At 46.6% G+C, this 18,844-nt stretch overlaps 1 protein-coding gene across 1 annotated transcript in view; it reads right to left on the minus strand.

Annotated features, from left to right (window-relative positions):
- Positions 1 to 18,844, minus strand: part of LOC111140780 (pikachurin-like) — a 52,397-nt gene that overhangs the window by 23,630 nt on the left and 9,923 nt on the right. The window contains exons 7-10 of the mRNA XM_022492965.1: positions 17,151 to 17,340; positions 8,615 to 8,740; positions 7,026 to 7,269; positions 3,909 to 4,020 (exon numbers count right to left, since the gene is read on the minus strand). Coding sequence (XP_022348673.1) covers positions 3,909 to 4,020; positions 7,026 to 7,269; positions 8,615 to 8,740; positions 17,151 to 17,340 — 672 coding nt within the window. The remainder of the gene's footprint in view (positions 1 to 3,908; positions 4,021 to 7,025; positions 7,270 to 8,614; positions 8,741 to 17,150; positions 17,341 to 18,844) is intronic.

Consider the following 18,844-nt stretch of genomic DNA (forward strand, 5'->3'; position numbering starts at 1 on the left):
AAGCTGCACCTGACCAGGGACGCCTGGGGGTCTCAGCCGATTAAGCATCTGACCCTTGGTTTTGGCTCAGGTTATGATCTCAGGGTGGTGAGATCAAGTCCCACCTCAGGCTCCGTGCTCAGTGGTGAGTCTGCTTGAGAGTCTTTCCGTCTGCCCCCATCCTCCCCACCACCTCAAATAAATAAATAAAATCTTTTTTTTTTTTTTTTTTTTACAAAAAGCTGCGCCTGACCACGGATGGATATGCAAGTGAGAAATAAGCCCTTATTGTAGCTTTTGATATTTCGGAGGCGTTTGTGATTGCCATGAGCACAGTCTAGCCTCTCTTGAAGGCTGAGATCTGCTTCCTTAGCACTTTGCCCCCGGTTGGATGCATAATCAGCATTCCTGTGTGACCAGCTATTGGCAGTGGTAAAGACAGAACCGCTGGAGGCCAAGAGAAAAGGCAGGCGTGGTGGGTGGGAGGCATTCCTTATCAACTACAAAGGATAGAGAAATTCTTCTGTTTTCCATATTCTGAGAAAAGTTCCCATGTCAACCCTCAGAGGCTTTCCCTGTTACTGGTTACTTCCCAGCCTAAACTCTCAGGCGTGGGCTGGACAACAAACTGTGTGTCATAGTTAGTGTCCAAATTCCTCCAGATAAGAGCTGTAAGCAAAAAGTTAAAATGTTCCAACAAAGGGAGACACATTGAAATCTGAGACCTCTGGGATGAGCACTCTTTAGGTAACGTAAGTCAGGTTGCCTCCGACTTATGGGGAAATGAAATATAGATAGTAGCATCATCTAGTCATTGATTTAATCAGTATTATTGGGCATTTCTGTGTCCCAGGCACTAAATGCTGGCCAGACAAGAGGGAACAAGGAAGTTCCTGCCCTCCAGAGGCTTACACGGGCAGGTGGGACTAGCTCAGCAAGGACAGTTCCGGTGAGTCTAGAAGTACTTGCTGGGGGGAGGTGTGTGTCCCATACCCTAGCCTGGACTCAGAGAGTTGGGGAGGTGGAGGTGGTTGAGGAAGAGTCAGAATTATAGAAACCAGACAAAGTCAGGGCTTGCGGGGAAACAGTAGGTATAGAACAGAGGCAGGGAGGGATTAGACACTGCGTGCATAGAAATTTGCTCTGTACCCAAAAAGCAGTGGAAGAAAATAGTCCTATCTGTGTTTTAGGCAGATCACTGGCCGGAGGGAGGAGAATGGAAGTGGCACCAGGTCCAAGTAGGGAAGGGGAGACAGGGAGGGCAGAGAGGAAGGGGCACCGTCTTGGGGGGAGCGCACAGTGGCGGGGTCCAGCCAGGTAACGGCAGAGAGGTCTTGACTGGGATGCGAACAGCACTGCCTTCAGTCAATAACCTTCAGCAGCTTCCGGGGTTCTTGCTTAACTGGCCCAGGGTTGGCAGGATGCCGTGCTCAACAAAGTAGCCGAAGGGCTTTCCGGACTTCTAGCGGCTGCCTAGAACACGGCCCCAGGCAGCAGCTGTCACCACACACCCACAGGCGCCCATCACTGTCGCGTCTTAACTGCTACCCAAAAGTTCAAGTCAGATAATAAGAGGAGAGGAGGAAGGCTGTAGGGTCAGAGGGTTTCAGAGAAACAGGCTGTTTTGAAGAACCTTTGAGTTGGAACAGGACCAGCCTCATGGGGTGAGAGTTGCTTCCCTTCGGTTGCTCAGTAAACCCTCGCCCCCACCCCCAAGCCATCGACAAGAGGCTGGGCTGCAGCTGCCCCACCCACGGGAAACCGCAAGAGAAAAGCAAATAGACCCCACCAAAATGAGGCTTTGTGTCTAGATCTGCCACTTCTGGTTAGCTGGAGGTGGATGGGAAACCTGAGTGAAGCCACTGGTTGGGGTTTCTAGAGCCCTTAAGTCGGGCATGGACTCAACCCTGGATGGCTGGTATTTCTCAGCTGAGCGACCCAGGACTCAGTTTGGCTTTAGTGTGGACACTTAGGGGCTGACATCCTGGGTTGACCCCCAGCAGTGTTCTCTAATCCCAGCTATCTCTAAGCTCTAGGACCACTATTCCTAATAGCACTGCTCTATCACCAAAAGGGTCAGCAATGCCTTTGGACGTGGTATGGGCAGCTGGGGAACAGAAAGCCCTGGGGGGAAGATGTGATTAAGGCTCAGCTCATTGAGATCAAGCATGGGGACTTCCACACCTGCTTCAGAGCTGCCTCAAAAAAAAAAAAAAAAAGATAAAACCACCGCACATGCACCCAGAATAGCTACACTTTACCCTCATGTTTACATCGCTTTCCAGGTGGGAGCTGTGCTCCAGGCCTGTCTGGTTCAAAAGCCAACAGGGAGGCACAGGTTCCACCATATTGGTTTAATTCTCACTCTTTGATATGGTAGCAACAGAAACTGTGAGGTATGGTTTCTACCTTTGTGTTGTCTCTTCGCTGTAGAATACCAATGGTAAAATACCATGTCCTGAAGAGCTCTTTATTTGTAACCAAAGGCCTTGACCCTACTATCTACAAATATACCCATACTGAACTTTTGTTCCTGTTGTACAAATATTTGTGACTAAGGCCTACAGAGATACGGTGCTTTTTTGAATTTATATTAAGTCAACATACAGTCAAGTCTACAGCTGTGAATTTCTACTTCTATCTTGGACTAAATTCAGCTGTTAGAATTTTCTGGGTCATATCAGAAGTGATTCCTGTTCTCCCTTTACAATCCATCTCCCTCCTTCCCTCCATCCATCCCTCCCTCCCCTCCAACCTGTTTTCCTTCCTTCCCTTTCTCTTTCTTTCCTTCCTTCCAAAATACATATAGAACATTTTGTGGGTCTGAAGGGTCCTCACCTCTTAAAGCAGAACTCAGTTTGGGATTCTTCTAATCATGAGGAGGTCCTTGGTTTGGACAGGACCTCTCACCACTGCCACCCCTAATGCTGGCCTCTGGACATATATGTGTCCTTCCTTTTTTTTTCTTCTTCAACCCAGTACCTCTTTCCTCACCAAAAGTCTCTTTTCCTTCCTTTTCTTTTTCTACCAATCCATTTTCTTATCAGAATACCCACATTCATTAATAGCTTCTTTAAATCTGGTGATGTTCAAATAAATAAATAAATAAATAAATCTGGTGATGTTCAGAACAACAATGTTGGGAATTAAAATAGTAGAAAATCCAAAGTCCCCATTGTTTTGGGGGGACTAAATGTTTCGTGTGTAAAGAATCCTGGTAGGTTATACTTTAAAATAAACCTCTCTTATCTCTTCTTAAAAATGTTATTTTCTTTGGACATGGCCTTGGGAATAAAATCATGGATGAAGGTTATAAACAAGTAGAAATTCTAGTTCTTGAGGTCACGAGAGCACTCTATTAACAAGTCAAGCTGCATAGTGTTGACCGTGCGTTAGTAACACTATGTTTTACATGTATAGTTATTCTCATTTGCACAACTCTGTGAACTAGGCCCTATTATCATCACCATTATCCCCATTTTATAGATGAGAAAACACAAACTTGGAGGTCAAATGACCCATGTGAGTTGACGGAATGGAACTAGATCTGGAACCCAGGAGCCTAGGGTCAGGTGTATGACTCGCACCCCGCAAGCCTGCCCTCCAAGTCCGTGTCCTGACTATCAGACACTGACTCGAACAACGGCAGGGATCAGCGGTAGGGGTGGAGGTGGCAAGCAATTTTATAAATGCCATACTTGTAGTTGCTCACTCAATCCTTGCAACAACTATAAGAGACCTCCCATATCATTCCCCCATTCACAGCCGAGGAATAGAAAAGTGAAGAAACCTGCCCAGTGGGGAGCTTGGGTGTTAAGCAAGGCAGCCTGGCACTGGGGTCCGTGTACTTACCCACTACGCTGCTGCTCTTCTCACCAGGAGAGGAAGAAAACACTACCCCAGTTTCCACTAAAGCATATCCTTCTTACCTCTGCCATCGCTTCCACCACCTTCTGCTTATCCACTTGTAAGATCCCATTTTTTGCTGTGCGAGACACGTGCAGCTCATGCCAGTGGCCCAGGGTGAGGGGGTCTTCACTCCTGTTGAAGGAAGGAAACTTGAGCGTGGGTTAGCATCCTTGGTGTTACAGATCCCGCTCATGAATCCTCCAGAATGCAACTGAGGCCAACCTCAGATGCCTCATTTCATTCAGTCCAAAGAAAATCATTCCTGTTTAGTAAGCACAGCAGGCGAGCTCCATCTATCAGAGCTCAGACCCCTTTACGGTAGGAACATTGCAATTATTATTTTATTTATTCGTTACAACAAGCCTGAAATGTGGGTCAGCTGAGCCTGGTTTTCTAAATGAGAGGTGACAAGGGGGTGAGATGTGATCACAGTTGCACATAAGCTTTGAAAACGGAGAAGTTACCTGGGCTCTGGTGTAAAACACAGATTCTCTGCTGTACTGATGTTTGCAGCATCCTTTGAAATGCATAAAAAATAGGATGGATGGATGGATGATTGGACAGATAGATGGATATAAGGATAGCTAGGCATGTGACAAAGCAAAGATAGCAAAATATTAATTATAGATGGCAAATGAGAGGTACAAAGACATTTACTATATAATTCTTCTTTAATATATGTTTAAAATTTCTCATAAAAATGTTGGGGGGATTCCATATTATCTGATATTGTGAAAAGGATTAAAGGCACTTTAAAAATTCAATTACTAATTCAAGGTAGAAGTGCTTGAAGTTTAAATGTTACTGACAGGAGTTTTACACATTACTTTGGATAGTGAGGTATGCAAGAAGAGTATAATTATTGCATTTGTATTTCTAATGGTGTCTAGTTCCTAGCCTTCACTGAACCTCCCAATTATTTTTTGATCCTGGATCATCTTTAGAAAACTGTCAGGAATACCAATGGGTACAATTATCGAAAGGTCTCCACCCCCTCACTTGATTTCTTTTTGCTCTGGCAAATGCTTTTGTGATTTGTCCTTAGCAATTAGAATTTAATCACCTTGGCTAAATCGATATGCAATAAAGAAACCAGAGGCACTCTTACAGCAGCCCCATCTCCGTGATAAGTCACAGCGCCTTGGTGGCGTTCTCGTCCTGCGGAGGTCACTCCCTGTCAATACCTGTCTTCCTCAGCATGCTGGTATCGATCCCAGCCATCACAAACTCGTTGCAATTGCCTTGATTTTTGAATCAAGTTCATAATGAACTTTACTACCTTCTCTTTTTCCTAAAGTTAAAATGATTTGGCCAGTTCCACAACTTCCTGTGGTTAGGGGCTTTCAGCGAATGTTACTAATCAAGCAGGAAGTCTTTGAAATGGTTTTCAAAATAAATATCTTGCAAAGGAGCGCCTGAAAAACCATAGTAATCACTGCTGTCAGGTTACACTGGAGAGGGGATGGGACAGAGGGTGCTCTGCCCCTTGAACACTCTGAGCACTTGCTTCCTTTTGTCAAAACCAATATGCAGAATCCTTTTTCCGGGTGCTTTCCTGCCAAGCAAGAAGACAATAACTCACAGTAACAAAACAAAACAAAACAAAAAACTAAAACCTCCTCTTGTCTCAAAGAGGCACAGAATTATGAAAGAGAGAGATGCTGGATACTCAGGTCCTATGAGTCTGTGACCTCACAGCTGGAGCGGTCACTGCAGAGGTGTGGGGTGGGGGGGGCCCTCCGTCCAGGAGGAGGGCTGATGAACACGACCCTCTACTCATACTTTCGGTCACTCCATTTCCAGGAAGAAGCCATGTGAAAACACAAGGTGATATTCAAGGTGTCTTCCCCTCTCAACTTGACAAACAGTTCTACTGGAATTGCTTAGACTGTTTTGCATAATCATATGTACACTGAATCAATTAAATACCTACCAAAGTTGTCTTGAGACCTAGGACATTTTTGCATAACCAGACGTACAAAAAGGTAGTCCTTTTTAAGAATTGTTGGAACCTAATGCCGTAAGCATTTCTCATCAGCCATGAAAAATGGCCAGCAGTTAAGGGCGATGTAAGGTTGTAACATCTCTCCTGCACGCTCTTCCTAAAAATGATAGTCTAGCAGTAGGAATTACGATGGAACGCAGCCCGCAATTTCTTTTAAAACCACCACCACTGACTGGTTTCCTGCTGCAGGGCGTCATTGAACAAAACACGGTAGTGAGTTTCAAAAGACAATTCGCCAAACATAGGAACAAGTACCATGTCTGCCTTTGATGAGCAGGCTTCTGGCTTGAAGGTAAAAACTACCGTGGGAGCAAGATGGTAAAAAGGGGGAGACACAAACAAATAAGAAGAACATGGGCCCTTACCATCCACAGGCTAGGGGAGTCATCAAAATAGCGACACACTGGATGGGAACAATCGATCTGCTAATAAATTAATAGTACGAGCGGGATACCTGGAGGACAGGTTTGACGACTCGGAGCCAATTCTGCCACTGCCAGCAAGTATTTAAGAAGCAACTAGTCACCACCACGCTATCAAAACCACCCATCACACAGCCTTCCAGAGCATCGTGCTCAGGGACGGGGCTCTGTGACAGCTGACTCCGCGCCCGGCTCTACGTGGAGAGCGGTAAGAGACTCACTAGTAGCTGGTACAATCGGAAGACACAGTGTAAGAGGACAGTAAGCATGGAAAGCGAGGTCACCAAGGACATTTCTGCTCCATGTCCATTGACACCTCTTTGCTGGTTGTCATCTATTTGCTGAGCGCCCACCCAGGGATGTTCCGAGCACGTGCCGATGAAATACACTTCCTCCCATTTCTCCTGATGGCACCATTTCGTAGGAAAGGAAGGCAGAGGACCCTGGCCGAAGCCAGCCTGCCTGCCACAGACGGACACACAGAGTCGCTCCCTGCTGGGGAGTTACTGGAGAAAAGGAAGTCCTGTCAGGAGGAAAGCCTGAGCCACAAGGAAGCATGTTATCTGTAAACACCAGGACAAATTTCAGAAAAGATAACTGTGGAGGGAAGACAGGAAGAGTGCCAGCTATCAGGACAAAGTCATCTTTTCCCAAAGTGACTGCTGTGTAGCGTTTGGGTGGTGGGGGGGTGTGAAGGTTGCAGCCCTTACCTGAGAACACCGGTCCCAGAGCCACAGTCGAAGCGGAACTCCACGTGGCCCCCTGCCATGTTGATAGACAGGAAGTCCTTGCTGGCTGTGTCGTAGCTGTACAGCAGGACGCCGTCCCCCGAGTCCGGCCGAAACGTGATCTCAAACTCCGTGAAGGAGAGGTAATGCTGGGGCTCCAGGGGCCAGGGGGTTGCAGCATAGGACCTCAGCGACTCTCTGAATTGCGGAATGATCAGGCTGAAAGCTGAGGAAAGGAGCGTATCATTAGAAATCCCTCTGGTGCAGGACTAGCCACGTTCTTGTCTTCCTGCGTAGAGAGCAAAGCTGCATTTCCCGGTGACCCTGAGTTAGCTGGCCAGCGTAACCGAATTCCGGTCAGTAGAATGTGGGTGGGAGTACCACACAGCACCCCAGGTCCGGCCCTAAAACTTCGCTCCATCTTCCACGTACCCTCTTCCCTCATCTGCTGGCTGAATGCAGGAAGGGGAGGTGGCAGGAGGTGGATTCTAAGGCCCCCGGCAGAACCACTGGAAGGCAGGAGCCTACATCCCTGAAGGACTGCATGGAGCAGAGAGTGCGACCCTCCCACCTCCCCCTCACCGACCTGCAGCCATGTGTGATGTGAGCAAGGATCAACCTTTATTATGTTACGCTACAAAGTATGAGATGATATGTAACAGCTCTGGTTTACTGGAAACCATAGGCCCTCTTCTAGGTGAAATGAGATTTGAGATTATACTGTGTTCAGAAGATTTTCTCCCAGGATGGTGTCTTAGGTCCAAATTTAAACCACTGGTAAAAAATTGAAACATGTTCAACTCTGCATGGTGCTCTAAAATCTTTTAAAAATCTTTAAAATTTTCCATTATTATATGTGTGTTTGTGTACGTGCGTGTGTTTACATGTATATACACACATGTTGGCATCTACATGTACCGGGACCTAGGCAGACGGTATTGAGGGGTGGAATAATTCACTAGAACAGTACAGAGAATCAAGATGACTTTTGTCCTATCCGTTGTTAATGATTCTGCATCTCACTTCCCAACCTTTTCTCTGAAACTGTCAGCCATTCTAATGAGCACGAGCTGCAAATGGTCTGATATAGACCATATGCACAGAGGTTTTTCTAAGTTTTTGGGGGGGCCAAAAGGAGCTCACCAAAGCCTGGCCCAAGAGTATCTTCAAATGAATATATCCTTGGCTGGTGTGACCCATTAACACTCAAAGACACACCAACCTTATAAAAAGGGGCGGGGGGACACCTGGGTAGCTCAGTTGGTTAAGCATCTGACTCGAGCCCAGGTCATGATCCCAGGGTCCTGAGATCGAGTCCCGTGTAGGGCTCCCTGCTCAGTGGGGAGTCTGCTTGTGCCCCTCTGCCTCTCCCCCCACCCCACCTCGTGCACGTACTCTCTCTTAAATAAATAAATAAAATTGTTAAAACAAGATTCTCCTGTGTCTCCCAACACTGCATAAATTTTAATTCCATAAAAATGTATGGGACCTTGCTGAAAGCACACTGATGAAAAATTATATCAACATGAATTAGCCGTGCGGAGATCTCAGTCAACTTGCTTCTTTCTCACCCGCTTCACAGTGTCGCCCTTTAAATCCAAGGGGACAGAGGCAAATGTAGGAGTCGGCTTTGACGGCCGTGCAGGTGCCACCGTTGATACACGAAGCCTCATCACAGAGTCCGCTGCTGCATTCCCCTAAACACAGAAGAGGAATTACCAAACAGGTCCATCATGGGAGCCAGGCCAAGATGATGGCACTGAGCACGCCAACAGCTCAGGGCTCCGGATAAATGCAGTTCCCTTCCACTCCTGTTCCCTGGTATTGCTGCACAAGTTCAGGGTTTGTTTTAATTTGATTTTGGCTTGTTCTTTATGAAGAGTCACCGAATCTTCAAAACACGGTGGACACAGTTAATCAATAGTCAATTGTTGGACAAGTTTATGACCACTGACGAGGATGAATGAGCTGTCTCTGCTTTAATTCATCTCTCTTATTCCCACAAGAGTGTGTTTCAATCTCGCCACGTCAACAAGGCATTTCCGTTAAAAGTGTTCTTGTTGGGGCACCTGAGTGGCTCAGTTGGTTAAGTGACTGCCTTCGGCTCAGGTCATGATCCCGGCGTCATGGGATCAAGTCCCGCATCGGGCTCCCTGCTCAGTGGGGAGCCTGCTTCTCCCTCTCTCTTTGCTGCTCCTCCCCCTGCTTGTGCTCTCCCTCTTGCTCTCTGTCAAATAAATAAATAAAATCTTTAAAAAAAAAAAAAGTGTTCTTGTTGGTGTGGCCGCAGTTACCTGAAGTGCTACCACCCTGGGGGTTCAAAGTGGAGGCAATGAGGTAGGGACTGAAGCCATGTCTAATGTATGACCTGGCCTGAACCATCCACTCCTTTGTCTAGGGCAGGGAGGCGTGAGGGGTGAGGGGGCTCCCTAATACCTCAGCACGTGCCTTCCAGAATCCCTGTTACGATCACATGGGAGACAGGAAGGTGGCCTGGAGTAAAAAGTGGTGAGACACTCCACGCCAGATGGGTCCATTCTCTTTACCGAACACAGAGAGGCCCATGCAGGGCACACTTTGTCATTGTCAAGATCATCGGAGGAAGGGGGAACAAATGGGCTTCCCCTGCACTGCTTGTCTTCTGCTTCTGCGGTCTTCCTTCTTGTATATACGAAATAAATTAGACAGAAGGGCCAGTATTTGGTCCAGAACGACATAGGTGAGTACAAAACACTTCTTTCCCGGATGGGGGCAAAGGGGCACATCTCTGATTGAGGGGTCCAGCCCTGTGCCCTGCAGGTGGTGACTCTGGGCCTGCCTGAGCTGAAAGCATCCCCCCCAACGTTGGCCTGGTTGTGTCATCTCTGCAAGCCTCACATCCTTTCATCCTCAGCCCTCTGTGTTCATGGAGCTGATCCAGTCCCTGGTTCCGTGCTCAGCCTCCCTGGGAGGAGGAACTGGGCTGGGTAGAGTGTGCACCCCTCGAGGAGGCCAACCGCAGAGGCCCGTGACAGAGGTGAATTCAAGCCCCTGCAGATGGCTCGGTGCTCCAGCCAGGGTGGGCTGGCTTTGGCAAATCCCGGTTGGGGCCCCTGGAAGTTCAGGCCAAAGTGACGGGTGGTCTGCAGTCACAGTCCGAGCACACGGCCAGCATCCTGGCTCCACAGGGAGGGTGAGGAGCATCCCCGAGAGCCAAACTCGCAGGGCCCGCGCCCCCACTGGTCTTGGTAGGCTACAGCTCTTTCTCAGAGAAGGACTGCTCCCACAGGGAAGACATGAACTTCTCGGGTTATTTTAGATGCATGCAGGAAAATATCACTTTATATATTTGCGTTGTGACTATATTTTAAGAGGTGGGAGTGGGATGGGGCATTTCCTTGATGAAAGCGTGTTTCGGCTTGAATCTGCTGGCCATGGTATGCAAGCCAGACGGGGAGCGCTGGCGTGGGAAACAGGAAAGAAATCTTATGGGGACGGAACCTGGAGCTGGACGGGGTGGTGGCAGGGGACATGGAGAGAAAGTGAGACACAGAAAAGGAAGAAACAGCCAGCTCCTTCTAGAGGCTGAAGGTGGAGGCAGACTCTAGCATAACGTCCAGGGGGTCCCCGCCGGGCCGTCTGCATAGAGTGGCAGGAGCAGAGCCATGAGCAAGGCTGGGAGCGGGAACAGGTTGCTCTGGGCAGAGAAGCTGGCCTCTCTCAGCTGAAGCCTGTGGTCCCTGTGCCAGCATCCCCTGCTCAGCCCCGTGGACACAGCCCTACACATGAGAGGCACCCTGGAGGGCGGCAGTGATGTGGGGGTGACCTGGACACCAGGAGTGGAGGGGCTTCCTAGAGAGGATGGGGAAAGGGCCCTGTGGGACTCCCAGGAACCAGAGAAGGGTGAGGAGCTGGCAGAGAAGACAACAGGAGAACAGGCCAGCGAGCTGGGAGGACTCAGGGCAGGTTTGGGGAAGCTCCGGGTGGAGCCGGAGCACAGAGAGCAGGCGGAGTTAATACTGCTAGAAAGTCCCGGAAGAAGGGTTTTGGGTTTGTAAAGGGGTGACCATACCCAGTTTTAGGAGAGGGATTTTGCTGTGCCATGGAAGGCAGAAGCCCAATTGCAGGGGGTTCACGTAGGGGACTGGAAAGATTGGGAGCGTCGGGTCTAGAAAGAGAGGAGCGAGGTGCCCGGGGTTCCCAAGTGCGGAAGGTAGCAGGGCTGTGTGAGGCATGGTGCTGGGTTTCGGCATGGGGACCTGAGCAAGTGAGAATAAGACCGGGCTGGGGGGGGGGGCGTCCGTGAACTGATAAAACACATTAATCTTTATTTTCCCTCACTTCCAACTGAACGGGAGTGTTCCCTTCAGTTACTAACATAGGCAACAAACCTCTAAGAATGGGCAGTGCTCGTGGCCTGTGGCCAACAGTCCCGAGTTACTGTTATATCACATTCCACTCGTTGCAGATATCGCAAAATATCATTTATGCTAATTACTACTTTGAAATCATGGTAGCTCTTCCACCCCCGTTAAATAATCTTATTCTCTAATGCTTTATAAAGAAGCACAGATACTACTACAATAACAAAACTTAAAAAAAAATTGTGTGGCTTTATTTCAATGTAAGTGTTTCCTATCAGGGATATTTTTCTCTGCATTTATTTTTATTTATTTATTTATTTATTTGAGAGAGAGAGAGCAAGCATGAGTTGGGGGGAGGGGCAGAAGGAGAAGCAGACTCCCTGCTGAACAGAGAACCCCACGTGGGGTTCAATCCCTGAGATTATGACCTGAGTTGAAGGCAAAGGCTCAACCGAGCCACCCAGGTGCCCCTATTCTCTGCATTTAAAAACGTCATTTCGAGGGGTGCCTGGCTGGCTCAGTCAGTGAGCGTGTGACTCTTGATCTCAGGGTTGTAAATCTGAGCCCCACATTGGGTGGTAGGATTACTTAAAAATAAAATCTTGGGATACCTGGGTGGCTCAGTTAGTTAAGTGTCTGATTCTTGATTTTGGCTTAAGTCATGATCTCAGGTCATGAGATCGAGCCCTGTGTCAACCACTGCGCTGGGGCATGGAGCCTGCTTAGGATTCTCTCTCTCTCTGCCCCCTCCACCCCCTGCTCTCTCTCTCTCTCTCAAAAAAAAAAAAAAAATCCTAAAGAAAATAATAAAAACATTTGAGAAGAGTCCATTGGCTTCACCAGACCGTTAGAGAAGTTCATGGCTCACGAAAGGTTAAGAACCCTTGGGTTACTGAAATGATGATCCTGGTAGCAAGGTCCAGGGATGTAGGGAAGGACAGAGGCAAAGTGGAGATAAACAGGTCAGTTTTAGAAATGAGGAAATCTTCCCAATCTTAGAGCGGGAGGAAGAAAGCTGGTGGCCAGGTCACGGGCCTAGAGTGCTGGGGGTACCTCAGCCCCACTAAATGAAATCACTTTTGTTGACACTGAACCTACTAGATGCCAGCTTGTGTTTACGCAAGACAATGAAGTGAGGGCCAGAGAGAAATGAGGCCGCTGAGGAGAAAAGCGAAGGTGGAACATCACAGGTAGAAGACTTTAAGGACACACGGGCAGGGAACAACCTCCTCCCCTCGTCCCCCAGTCCAGAACTGAGGCCTGTCTGTCTCCCCTACTGAAGACCTGTCAACTTAGTCTACACCTCTGCCACCACCCCGGCCTGGAGCAAATCGCCATTATCTCTGATCTGGACCGCCGCCATCGCCTTCCTGCCAGTTTAATGTGCGTCCTGAATACTGCTTCCAATAAGCTGTCCACGGCCAGAGCGATCTTTTCAAAACACAGACTACATCCCGGTACCCACCTCCCCCTTGTACTCCCACTGGGACAAGTCATTTCCTCTGCCCGGAATGTTCTTCCCTCTCTTATCTGCTTTAAAAGAAAAATGCTTCAGATAGCAACTTTGCATTATATCCTCAGAAAGCTTTCCTGGACCTCCTGCTCGTACAATTCCCTTATTACACACTATTAAGTGTGTTATCACTCCTCCTTTGTAACACTTACAGCCAAACGTCATTTTACATTTACTCGTGCAGTTGTTTGATCAATCTGGTCTCTCCCTGTGGCAGCTACGTGAGGGCTGAGCTCAGATCCTATGGTTCTTGTTCATTACTTTGTCCACAGCACACAGAGTCATGGCTGACATTAAACAAGTATCTTAAGGGAAAGAATGACTAAAAGACTGGCAAGCCCATGGGGAGACCCATGGACACCTTGGACCTCTGGAGTCTCAAATAACTTGGGAAGCTGACTTTGTCACACTGACCCAGTGGGGTGTGAAGATCCACAACAGGATTGAGAAAAACGAGTGCTGCCGGTTTAGGTTGGAGAAGTTGGGTAGAAATACTAAAAGAAAAGTCTAGGCCAGAGAATGCAAAATTTGCTGAGATTGCAGACTAGTCTAGAACATGAGTTTAAAGAGTTCAGTCACTGGGGATAATCTAATGAAGGAGATGAGGTGGGAGGGCTTGGGGAATGAAAGGTCCCTCTGAGGCGCGGAGGCAGGCTGAGGTGATGGGGGAGGGGAACAGAGAAAAAGCAGGGGTTGCAGATAGCAGTGCCAACTTAGAGGTACCAGACAGAGGAAGCATGGGTCTGCTACTATCATTACTTTCTTCGAGAAGCCTGTATCCCCACCAGAAATTCACTGCTGTTGGTATGAGCCTAGCCTTCCCCATGGTGGCACTGCATTTCACTTAAAAGAACTTGAATTTCTGAAGGACAAACTCCGACTAAAGCAAGTATGGAGTATGAGGAAGCAGCCCTTTTCCAGCACGCCAGGGTGAAAGATGGGAAGAAAATGAAAAAAGGCAATGTGACTGATGTCTGCCATTAAGGTTCATCATAAGGCTCACAGTCATCAAAGAATCCAATAGTAGCTCCCAGGGAGCCCAGAGCCAGCAAGGTGGGCCCGCCTGGTGCCATCGGCTCAATGGAGAGGTTGGTTTCACACTGTGTGAGAATTTAAAGCACTGCCAGAAATTGGTCCTTGCTCAACTTCACAATGTCATAACTACCCATCAGTTGACCACGTGGCCTGGAGGCTACAGATCTGTCTTTCAGGGCTGTTTCCCTGTTAGTTCAATGAAGAGAGAAAAAACAACTTATAGCCTGCTTATTGGGTGGAGTCAGGATATTAATAATAATATTAATAGCAAGAAATATTTACAACATGTTTGCTATGTGCAAGGCTTTGTTCTTAGTACTTATATGCACTACAACTCATCTGGACAAAGTAATCTTATGAGGAAGTTACAAAAAAAATTCATAGGTTGAAGCCCTAATTCTCAGTGTGACTGTATTTGGACACAGGGCCTTTGAGAAGGTAATTAAGGTGATTTGAAGTCTTAGTGATCCAATCTGAGCAGTGTCCTATAAGAAGAGGGAGAGACACCAGGGATATAGGCACTGACCAAGGCCACAGGAGGACACGGTGAAGGAAGGATTGCCAAATGCAAACCGAGGAGGGAGGCCTCGGGAGAAACCAAACCTGCCAGTGCCTTCATCATGAGGTTCCAGCTTCCAGAACTGTGAGAAAACAATGTTATTAAAGCTACCTGGTCTGTGGTATTTTGTTACAGCAGGCCTAGCAGACTAAAACAGTCACTAAGTTAACCAAATTTAGAATTACCTATCTGCTCTCAGCAGCAATGAAATAAACATCCTTATCCCTTTAAAAACAATCCTAGTCTTTTCAAAAAATCATGCTGAAACAATTGGACATCTGCATGCAAAAAAAAAAAAAAAGGTAATAATCTAGACAGAGACCTTACACCCTTCACAAAAATTAACTCAAAGAGATCACAGACCTAAGTGTAAAGCACAAGACTGTGAAACTTCTAGAAAGTAGTGTTGACAAAACCTAGATGACCTTGGGTAAGGCAATGACTTTTTAGAGACAACACCAAAGTTATAACCCTTGAAAGAAGTAACCAATAAGCTCAATTTCACTGAAATTAAATATTTCTAATCCACGAAAGGCAGTGACAAGAGAATGAGAGGATAAGCCACAGACTGGGAGAAAATATTTGCAAAAGACATATCTGAAAAAGGACTGTAGTCCAAAATTCATTTTAAAAAAAGTCTTAAAGTTCAACCATTAAAAAAAAATCTGATTTTTAAAAAAATGGGCTAAAGACCTTAACAGACACCTCACCAAAGAAGATATACAGGTGATAAATAAACATATGAAAAGATACCCCACGTGATAGGTCATCAAGGAAATGCAAATCACAACAAGATACCACTACACATCAGTTATAATCTGGAACTCTGACAACACCAAACGCTAACAAAACTGTGGAGCCACAGGAACTCTTAAACATTCCAGGTGGGAATGCAAAATGGGACAGCTACTCTGGAAGACAGTCTGGCAGCTTCTCACAAAACTAAACATATTCTTAGTACGTGACCCAACAATCACACTCCTTATTGGTATTTACCTCAAAAAGTTGAAAGTTTATGTCCACCCAAGAAACCTTCACACTGATGTTTAGAGCAGTTTTATTCATAATTGCCAAAACACAGAGGCAACCGAGATGCCCTTCAGTGAGCAGGACAGACATGCCCGTAGTACATATAGACAATGAAATATCACCCAGCACCAAAAAGAAATGAGCCATCAAGCCAGGAAAAGGCATGAATGATGGGTGCCTGGGTGGCTCAGTGGGTTAAAGCCTCTGCCTTCAGCTCAGGTCATGATCCCAGGGTCCTGGGATAGAGCCCCACATTGGGCTCTCTGCTCAGCGGGGAGCCTGCTCCCCCTCCACCACCTCTGCCTGCCTCTCTGCCTGCTTGTGATCTCTGTCTGTCAAATAAATAAATAAAATCTTAAAAAAAAAAAAAAGAAAAGGCATGAATGAAACTTGGATGTGTATCACTAACCAAAAGACGCCAATCTGAGAAAGCTAGTTACAATATGACTCCAACTACGTGACATTCTGGAAAAGGCAAAATCATAGAGAATGTAAAAAAAAAAAATCAGTGGTTGCCAGAGGTTGGGGATGAGAGGAGAGAGATAAATGAGCAGAGCACAGAGGGCTTTTAGAACAGCAAAAATGCTCTGTATGGCACCAGAATGGTGGTATTACGTTATACATTTGTCCAAACCCGCAGAACACACAATGCCACAAGTGAACCACAACATGAACTACAGACTTTGGGTGATACTGATGTGTCAGTGTGTGCTCACCACGTGTAACCAGGGGCATGGTGGTCATGGGGGAGGCCATGCAGGTGGGGGTGGGTGGTATAAGGGAAATCTCTGTACCCGCCCCTCACTTTTTTGTGTGAACCTTAAACTGCTGTAAAAATAGTCTTAATAAAAAAAAGAAAATAGAAAAAAAAAAAGTCAGTCCCTACCTCTGCCTGCTCTTTTGGATAAGTTTTATTTGACTTTCAGCCCCAGTTTCCTCATGTATAAAATAGGCACAACAGGGGTGCCTGGGTGGCTCATTGGTTGAGCATCTGCCTTCGGCTTAGGTCATGATCCCAGGGTCATGGGATGGAGTCCCACATCAGGCGCCCTGCTCAGTAGGGAGCCTGCTTCTCCCTCTCTTCCCTGCTTGTGCTCTCTGTCACTATCTCTGTCTCTCTTTTTTTCAAATAAATAAATAAAATCTTTAAAAGTAAAGTAAAAATATAAATCATAAAATAGGCATAATAGTAACAATGGCTACCTCGTAGAGCTAGTGTGAGGAGTTAAGGTAGATAAGAAAGTGCTGGACACAGTGGTCAAGAATTAGAATTTCGTCATTTCTCTGGAAGCAGAGGGCTTATGAAAGTTCTTCTTGCATTATTGTGTTGGCTTTTCCACTGGACTGAGGAGGAAGGGGGAAAGGGATAAATTGCTTGATGCCAGGCTTCATGGAGAAGGCCAAGGGCAGCAGGACACAGCCAAGGGTTGGGTGTGCCATATTGTTTACCACGTCTTGCTGGTCAGGCTCAGGTCATCATGTCTGCAAAGCACCAACCTCACCCCTTGGGCCCACCTCTGGGCTAACCAGGTGCCTACGGTTGCAGTCCATGAAACTGCTCACCTCCCTGGCCCACACCAGAAGGGCAATCCCAAAAGAGCACCCAGGCCCACTGGGCAACCACTTACCCACGTCAGCTCCACTGAGTGCCTTCCCTAGGGGCCAGGGCCTCATGTCGATTCTCCTCCCATTAACAGTGAGCGATTGTACACAGCCTTGAAAGCCTCTGTTTGTTCCTGTTGCTCTGACCAACCAGTATGCGCTGGGAGCCCCACCAAGATAGAGGGGTGTCCGGAAGGTAATTTTACTGTACTGGCCCTTTAAGAAAGATGAACACTGTAACTCACTGACCAAAATCGAAAGCCAAAACACAACAGATTTTAATGAGGGGCATGGTTAAGAGGTAGTTTACAGCCCCACTGCTTTCTTCCATCTGTGTTTATGTTTACAAAATTGCCTGGAAAATTAAACCCATGGTTACTATAGGAAACCTAGTGAGCTCCTCCGAGGGCTGTGTTTTGAGAAGGGGTTTTGGAATGCCTGGAAGGGAAGGGAAGGGAAGGGAAGGGAAGGAAAGGGAAAGGAAGGGAAGGGAAGGTGGGTCAGAGCCAAGAGCAACCCAACAGGCAGGGCACCATGCTGGACATCCAAAAAAAACTTTCTCTTTCCAGTCCTGACACCAACTTACTGTGTACCTTAGATGAATCATAGGGTTCTTGCGTGTCTCAAAAGGTGATAATGCTAATTTTGCGTATATGTGGGCTAACACTTACCTTTTACTCTCCTAGTCTCCCATATACTATGTCCTGCAAGAAAAGTTGTGTGTGGCGGGGAAGAGGGCAGGATTGCCACACAGATTGTGTTGCAAAATATTTTGAAATTTGCTCACGGATACAACTTTTGTGTATGTGTATATCTATAGTTAGGTGGGGACATTTCTAATCTTAGAGAAAACCACAATCTGGATTGTAGACTTTGAGGTTATAAAATACTGACCTGAACATTAGGTAGGACAAAATTAAGGTACCCTTTGTCATTTGTTTTTGTTGTTGTTGTTGTTGTTGTTTTTATATATTAAAGAAATATCTTATTCATTTGGATTAAAGGGGGCTGGGAAAATCATGTTGCCAGAATTTATAAAAAGCCCAGAATATAAGCCACTGAAATAAAGAAAATCTTTATCTTTTTAGACTTTTGTTGCCAACAAATAGAACATTTAAATCATTACTTTATCTTTTCTAATGAATAGATAAGAATGATTTATAACTAGTGTACTGAATATGAGCTAGGCCACTTTAAAGTACTTACAGAGAATTTTAAGGATTGTTTGCCTGCCACTGGGCACATTGCTTTTGTTAGATGAATTGAGTGCCCTGTGGGCTTATTTCATTAAGATCCTCAGAATTCACTCTGGATCCCATTTTCACTCTGTTCCTTGCTCCAGGATCACAGCAGGGGCCTGACAACTCAATCTTTTTCTTTTTCCTTTTCTGGAACATTCCATGCATTGTAGGGTGAGTGGTTCCTCTGAGCCTCCCTCACAACATCCTAGACAATAGTCTGATAAAAGTTGGCCTTTACCTTCCTCTGATGAGGGTTGCTTTGGGTTCTGGAGCCTGCTTTGCCTGCTATCAGAGAATTGGAAGTGCCCTGGAGTTAGCCTATACCCAGCACAGCACTTAACAGTTTTTGATGGGTGCCAAAGTGTGAAAGTCCAATTCCCTTGCTTTGGGTTGGGATCACTCTGAGGTGTAACTTATACTACAGAGCTCCCCTACGGAATCAGGCTGAAGCCAGACCCTGAAGAAGAACTTTGTAAACC

Source organism: Enhydra lutris, unplaced genomic scaffold (genome assembly GCF_002288905.1).
Source record: "Enhydra lutris kenyoni isolate GAN:26980312 unplaced genomic scaffold, ASM228890v2 scaffoldscaffold5, whole genome shotgun sequence".
NCBI lineage: Eukaryota > Metazoa > Chordata > Mammalia > Carnivora > Mustelidae > Enhydra > Enhydra lutris.